The following is a 7,620-nucleotide window of genomic DNA, read 5'->3' on the forward strand; positions in this document are numbered from 1 at the left end:
ATCCTCACCATTGAGCCGCTCTTGTAATTCCTCTGATCCGCAGAGAGTTAAGTGTGGACACTGATAGGGAGATGAGTAAAAATCATGGGGAAAAATCTTATTGCTAGAGTTGGGGATTAGCTATTTTAATAAATGAACTAAATTACAGCAAGTTCTTTTATTCAAAGCAGGAGATAGAAGCAAAACTATGGCAACACATAAAGGTGTCAGTATAGGTATTGATACAGGTGTGCTTACAGGTGTTGATATAGGAGTGCTTCTAGGGAACATATAGACATTGGTATAGGTGTTGGTATAGGTGTCGGTGTAGGTGCACACACAGGTGTCATGGGTGGACCTATGAATGTGAGCATAGGTGACAGTATAGGTGCACACATAGATGTCATAGGTGGACCTATGAGTGTCAGCATAGGTGCACACATAGGTGTCATAGGTGGACCTATGAGTGTCAGCATAAGTGACAGTATAGGTGCACACACAGGTGTCATAGATGGACCTTTGAGTGTCAGCATAGGTGACAGTACAGGTGCACACACGGGTGTCATAGATGGACCTAAAAGTGCCAAGATAGGTGTATATATAGCCACTGGTATAGACATTAGTATAGGTTTCTGTAAAGGTGTTGGTATAGGTGCTCACATAGGTGTGGGGATAGGTGTATGTATAGGTAGACCAATAGGAGTTGGTTGTTAGACCTAGAGGTGCACACATGGGTGGAAGGGGTGTGCCAATAGATGTTGGTGTGAGCACCGGTATAGGTGCACCTATAGATGCCAGTAGAGGTGTTGGTCTAGGAGATGTTGGTGTCAGTATTGTTTACAGATTAGCATGAAATAGGTGGAACATCCAGAAGCAGAGTTATAGGTGTGTTTAGAAATTATTAGATTAGTATCTTGTCTTTGCAGATTTGGATTAGTAATTAGTTAAAAGCATAAGTCTTTGGGACCAGCAAATGGAGTAACGGTTATGTTGCTGGACTTCCATGTAGTCAACCACAGTTAGAGTCCCGGATCTGGCAGCTTTAAATTCATGTCTGGTGCATGTGCATGCGTGCCCAAAATCCTGAGAGGAGACTGGAGGAGAAGGGATTATGGCATGGCCATCCCCTCTGGAGGTGATTTCTCACTGTCTCTCGGGCAAGCACATGCACCCTATAGCAAAAAAATTTCTCCAAAAAAAAAAAAAAAGCATAAGACTTTATCTCAGAAAGACTCAGCGTCAGCAGAAAAGAAGGTCTGAGTTTATCTTTAACAGAAGTAGGAAGGTTTCACTCTATTTGTCATACACAGAGTCAGAATGTAGGAAGCATGTCACATCACTGGGCCAGAGCTGTCTTCTTTAGCAAGGTTAATGTCTGTGGATATGACTCCCCCAGGTCTCTTGGAAAGAACTTGAAGACAAAACAGGTAGTCAGAAATGTGTCCTCAGTGTTATGCCGGACACACAGTATTTGCCAATAAAACTTAGGTTTAACTTCCACTGAAGCAAGTGAAGTGCTTGGTGGGCCAACTGGCATGGTGGTTAAGGTGTCTGAATCCCACACGGCTTGTGTCCTGGACCTCACAGCTTGAAAAACACACCAAGCATGACTGCAAGATTGCTCAAAATCTGGAGAGAAGAATAGAGGAATAGGGGGAGAAGGGATTGTGTGTGGAAGATCCTGGGGAGTGCTATCTCACTTTCTCTCTCTCTTTCCAGCAAGCACACTCTCTCCATAGGAAAAACAAAAACAAAAACAAAAATGCTCTAGCTTCCTAATTCCATCATCTCTCTTCCTCCTCTCTTTCTCTCAGTCTAACTCCTGCTTTGCCGCCAAAATGAATTATAAACTTGTGCTTGTGGCAGGACTGCTTAAAAGCCCCCTGTCTCTCCGTTTCCTCCAAGGCATCCCAAGGCATTTCAACCATAGCTCCCAAAGCCTCTTGTTAGTTGGCCTCCTTACGGTGCCACCCGACCATGGCCCACAGGTTCATACATTACAGGCATTTACCCCCAAAAAAGCCAAATTCTCGCTCGCTTCTCTGCCTTTGGCAGGGAAAAGAATCTCCGAGAGTCTGCCCTGCCTCCCGGCAGATTATAGATCTCTCCCTCACGTTCCCAAGCACATGTGCCAATGTCTGTCCCCTCTGTGAACATGTCTACACAGTGGCTGCTCTTCACCTGTCCCTTCTGCACCCAGGGAAGGGCTATGTTTCTAATCTGTGCCTAGCACAGTGCCTGGAATACTGAGGGGGTTCCAAGAGCATGAAGTGACCCAAAGAACCATTCCCAAAGTTTCTCTGGCGTTTGCATCAAGCAGGGAGATAATGTGACACAATGGCAAGTCCTGGACAAGGAGGAGGGAAGGAAACCAGGTAACGTGCTAGCAGGAGAGAGAGACTGGAATTTAGGGATGCATTACCCGGGGTAAAGAGGGGGAAGAGGTGACTTTGGAGCTAAGACTATGAGAACAATGAGAAGAGGCTTCATTTAATATGAAAGGCTCTCTCATTACATCCTAGTGAATGGAAAGTCATTTTTGACCTTGCTCCTAGAGCCTACAGAAAATAGAATCTGGCTTTAGAAAATCTCTCATAGCACTAAAATTTGGCCCATGGCCCTGAATTATGTAAGACGCCAGAGCTCAGAGTGTAACTGCAGAGAAATTACTCTGCCAGGCTCCGGGACAACCCTGCAGTTCTTTCCTCCTATCTGGGCCTGTGCTTCCTGGAACAGCCCCAGCCTAGCTCTGCCCAGTAACCCCCTGCTTACTGAGGCAAGCACTTTCCCAGAAGGAAGTTTCAGGCTCCTCTCTCCAGGACTTGCTATGAAGCAGCTACTTACTGGCCATGAGCCTTTTCCTGCCTCTCCTCTCACTTCACCAACAACTCTCCTCTCCCCAAAAGCAGCACTGTTCTGGTTTCATTCCTGCGGCTTGCATTCACCTCCTGCATTTTGCCTAAATGCCTATGTGGCTCCTGTCCAGAGTGATCATCGCTCATGCTCTCTTTCTCAGGGCCCTGTCTGCCAGATGATTTCTGCTTAAATATTTCGCTGCACTCTCACTGCCCACCCCCATCCTTCCCTTTATTACCTCCCTCCTATTGATCTGTAAACATGTGCTCCAGCCAAGGCTACCCTAGACCAAATGTTTCTGGAGTATTCCGGCAGTCTTGACAATCAGAGAAATGATTGGGACCAGCAGTTAGCGTAATGGCTATGTCGCTGAATTCCCAAGTAGTTGACCGCTGTTCGAGTCCCGGACCTGGTTGCTTAAAACTCACACCGGGCGCGTGTGCATGTGTGCCCAAGATCGTGAGAGGAGAATGGAGGAGAAGGGATTGCAACGTGGCCATACCCCCTTGGGAGTGATTTCTCGCTTTCTGTCTCTCTGTCTCTCTCTGTCAAGTGCACGTGCCCTATAGCAAAACCTCTCAAAAAAAAAAAAAAAGAAAAAAAAATCAGAGAAATTATTAATACACACATACACACAAGTATGCGTTCACGTTGGGATGCGACACTGGCTAGTGTTTTCACTGTCTTTGTAAAATAGCTTCCACTTATTACGTACTGGCTACCTCTATCCCACCTAACAACCCTACCATGTAGGTGCCTTTGTTTTCTAAATGAGGAAACTGATCATAGCAGTCACACTTGTCTTATAGAGCAATGAGGATTAAATGAGATGGTACACAATGAGAACTTATCCCAACATCTGGCATATACTTAGCACTCAGTGACCATAAAAGCCAGCTTTATTTATTTATTATTTATTTTTCTATAGGGCATGTGCATGAAAGAGAGAAAGAGGGGGAAATGAGAAATCACCCCAAGAGGGCTGGCCATGCAGCAATTCCTTCTCCTCCAGCCTTGTCTTGGGATTTGGGGCATGTACACACATGCACCTGGCTTGATTTTCAAGCTGCTGGGTCCAGGACTCAAACCACACAGCTGGTTATGTGAGATCTAGCATCTGAACCTCTGTACCACCTGCTGCTAAAATAAACATTCTTATTTTAAAGTGATTTTTATTTTTGCTAGCCATTCTCATGACTAGTTTTTACAAGCCAAAGACTATCTTTTCATCCCTATCTCCCATGATGCATGAGGATATGCCCAAATGGAAAAGAAAATGGCACCACCCTTCTGCACCCCCACCAACCCTCTCCCCAAGGTCAGCCTGTCAGTGCCTAGGATCAACTTATGTCTGTGTTCCCACTTTTTGGCCTGAGCAAAGCTATTTCCCCTCTTCCAGAGCACATCTCTTTTCTTTCTCCCCCTTCCTTTTTCTCCACCATGGCCACCTTGGAAGACCAATACAAGACAGTTTCCTCAAGGTGGTGCGCATACCCCAAACTGCAGCAGAAGCCTGATGCATCATCACCTGCCAATAGATGTCACTCAAAACATGTCCATGGAGCCAGCCATGGCAGCATAGTGGTAATACAACGTGCCAATGCCGGATCCACATATGAAGGTCATGGGTTCATATCCTGGGGTTTCCCTGTGCACATAGGACACAAATGCTTACCCATGATCTGGGCTGGCTTGGGCTGGAAGTGGATCACAATGTAAAGACCTCATTAGACATGCCAGTCTCTCTTGGAAGAAATAAAACAGCAAACATGGGAACCAGCAGTTAGCATAATGGCTATGTCACTGGACTCCCACGTAGTTGACCATGGTTCGCGTCCCGGACCCGGTGGCTTAAAACTCACGCCGGGCGCGTGTGCGTGCATGCCCAAGATCCCGAGAGGAGAATGGAGAAGGGACTGTGGCGTGACCATCCCCCCTGGGGGGTGATTTCTCACTTTCTGTCCCTAATGTCTCTCTCTGTCTGGCCAGCGCACGCGCCCTATAGCAAAAATCTCTCCAAAAAAAAAAAAACAGCAACAAAAACTCTGTGTTCAGTGTTAAATAAGTTCAGAAGAGCTTGTGTGAAAGAAAAGTAAACAGATCTCCTTAATGGAGGACTTTATTTCCAAGCATTTGGTAGGCTAATGAAAGTTGTCAACATCCAGGAAGCACTAGACCACTCAATGCTTTTCCAGGGGACCTGACCTGAGGGCCCATGTACAGAGAAGACTTCCTAACATCTTGCCGGAACCAAACATTCTGAGGTGGTGTGAGGTTTGGGAAAAGGTGATTTAGGGGTTGTTTCTGAGGCCACTGGCCGCCAAGGAAGGTAGAGAAGGGCAGGGCATGGCCCGCTTAGTAAAGAGCAAGTGGGACAGGCCCAAGTGGAAGGAAGGATGAGGAAGACAGTCTTGTTGGAAGGATCCAGAAAGCAAACAATTATTACCAAAATCTTTGCTTAGAGGTTGAAATCCCAGCTATGTGTCTAGAACTCAGGGAAGAAAACAAACAGATACTGCAATTTTGTCCCCTGAACTCTGAAACAGACTCTTGGAACACCCCTTTCCAAATATGCGCTCACATTGCTGCCCACAAAGTTGGCGACCTGAGCAGGTCATTGACTTTCTGGAAAACTCATTTGCAGAGTTCAGAACGTTGAACTAACAAGAGCACATGGCTTTAGAAGTGATCCAACCAGGGCAGTGTCTTCTGTGTTTACTGATGTGGTTTTTTCTTTGGAGGATTACGGTTATTTTCTTTTCCCTGTCGCTATTTCTCGATCTCTCCTAGGTCAAGAAGAAGAGAGACTGGCCCTAGAAACTGCCCTGATGTACGGAGCTAAAAAGCCCCTCCACACAGATGATGTCACCAAACCCAGATCTAACATTGACATGGACTTTGAAGTGGAGACCGCTGTGCTGGGAAAAGACTTCAAGCTCACCATCACCTTCCGGAACAACAGTTCTAACCGCTACACCATCACAGCCTATCTCTCAGGCAACATCACCTTTTACACCGGGGTCTCAAAGGAGGAATTCAAGAAAGAGACCTTTGACTTGACTCTGGAGCCACTGGCTTGTAAGTTAATGAGGGAGTGGTTCTTTCTAGAGCATATTATCTGGCTCTCTGCCTTGCTCAGTGGTGATAACACCTCCTAACAATCATCTGTCAAAATTGAAGTTATTCCCTAGAGCTCAGGACTATGAAACACATAGGGAGAATCTATGAATTCTAGGAAAGTCTCAACTATTTTCTTTTTTTTTTTTTAATTGCCAGCTTAGGACCAGCAGGTTGCATAATGGTTACATTGCTAGACTCCCACTTAGTTGACTGTGGTTCGAGTCCTGGACCCGGTAGCTTAAATTCATGCTGGATGTGTGTGTGTGTGCGTGCCCAAAATCCCAAGAGGAGAATGGAGGAGAAGGGACTGTGGCATGGCCAAGTCCCTAGGGGGTGATTTCTCACTTTCTGTCTCCTTCTGTCTTTCCAGTGAGGACACATGCCCTATAGCAAAAACCTCTCTTAAAGAAAATAGAGGGAGAGGGCATAAGCTTGACAGAGGAGGCAAAGAGTGAACATCTGTCAGTGGAGCATGGTCAGGTCGCTAGGTCTGGGATTCAAATCCATGGTCAGTTGTGAAGGATTAGGCTTCCTACACACACAGGGTTTAACCATTGTGCTATAGAACTAGCCTTTATGCATAGAAGTGAGCACTGACTTTTTTTTTTTTTTTTTGAGAGGTTTTTTACTATAGGGCGCATGTGCTTGCTGGACAGACCGAGAGAGACAGAGAGTCAGAAAGCGAGAAATCACCCCCCAAGGAGAATGGCCACACCGCAATCCCTTCTCCTCCATTCTCCTCTCGGGATCTTGGGCATGCACGCACACGTGCCCAGTGTGAGGTTTAAGCCACCGGGTCTGGGACACAAACCGTGGTCGACTACATGGGAGTCCAGCAACATAGCCAGTGCGCTAACTGCTGGTCCTGAACACTGAAATTTTTTAAGGCCTACTGTTCCATGAGTCCTGGGAATTCAATGTATCTTAACTTCTTGCTAAGTATGCTCTGTCTTCTAAAAGCATCCATATCCCCATGGAGCTTACTAGATATGCAGAATCTTGGGCCCCACTCCAGACCCCCCTAAATCAGAGTCTCCCTTTTAACAAGATCCTGAAGGGCTTGGGGTATACAGGAAAAGTTGTGAAGCACAAAGCTAAATGACTCATCTCAGAAAACAGGCCCCTGGGTCATGCTCTCTCCCAAGTCAAGTAAGACGTTCAGAGACTGTCCAGTGTCGTGGTGTGTCTTATCATTTAGAAGGCAAGGAGATCTGAACTTCGCATACTGGCTATTTCTTAAAAATGCTCTGATCTGGGGACTAGCAGTTAGCATACTGGCTATGTCTCTGGACACCCATTGTAGTCGACTGTGGTTCGAGTCCTGGACCCGGCAGTTTAAACTCACGCTGGGCACATGAGCGCGTGTACCAAAGATCCTGAGAGGAGAATGAAGGGGAAGGGACTGTAGCATGGCCATCTCCCCTGGGGAGTGATTTCTCACTTTCTGTCTCTCTGTCTCTCTCTGACTTTCTGGCGAGCACACGCGCCCTATAGCAAAAACCTCTCCCCCCCACCCCCCCAAAAAATGCTGTGATCTGGGGCCCAGCAGGTGGAATGGTGATTAAGGGTGCTGGACTCTCACATGGTTGACTGTGGTTCGAGTCCCAGACCTGGTGGCTTGCTTTCTCACTTTCTCTTTCTCTCTATCTCTCTTTTCTCTCTCTT

General features: G+C 46.5%; 1 protein-coding gene across 1 annotated transcript in view; it reads left to right on the forward strand.

Annotated features, from left to right (window-relative positions):
* Nucleotides 1-7,620, forward strand: part of F13A1 (coagulation factor XIII A chain) — a 194,183-nt gene that overhangs the window by 147,037 nt on the left and 39,526 nt on the right. The window contains exon 12 of the mRNA XM_006141237.3: nucleotides 5,626-5,913. Coding sequence (XP_006141299.2) covers nucleotides 5,626-5,913 — 288 coding nt within the window. The remainder of the gene's footprint in view (nucleotides 1-5,625; nucleotides 5,914-7,620) is intronic.

This window comes from Tupaia chinensis, unplaced genomic scaffold (assembly GCF_000334495.1).
Source record: "Tupaia chinensis unplaced genomic scaffold, TupChi_1.0 Scaffold000048_1, whole genome shotgun sequence".
Classification (NCBI taxonomy): domain Eukaryota; kingdom Metazoa; phylum Chordata; class Mammalia; order Scandentia; family Tupaiidae; genus Tupaia; species Tupaia belangeri.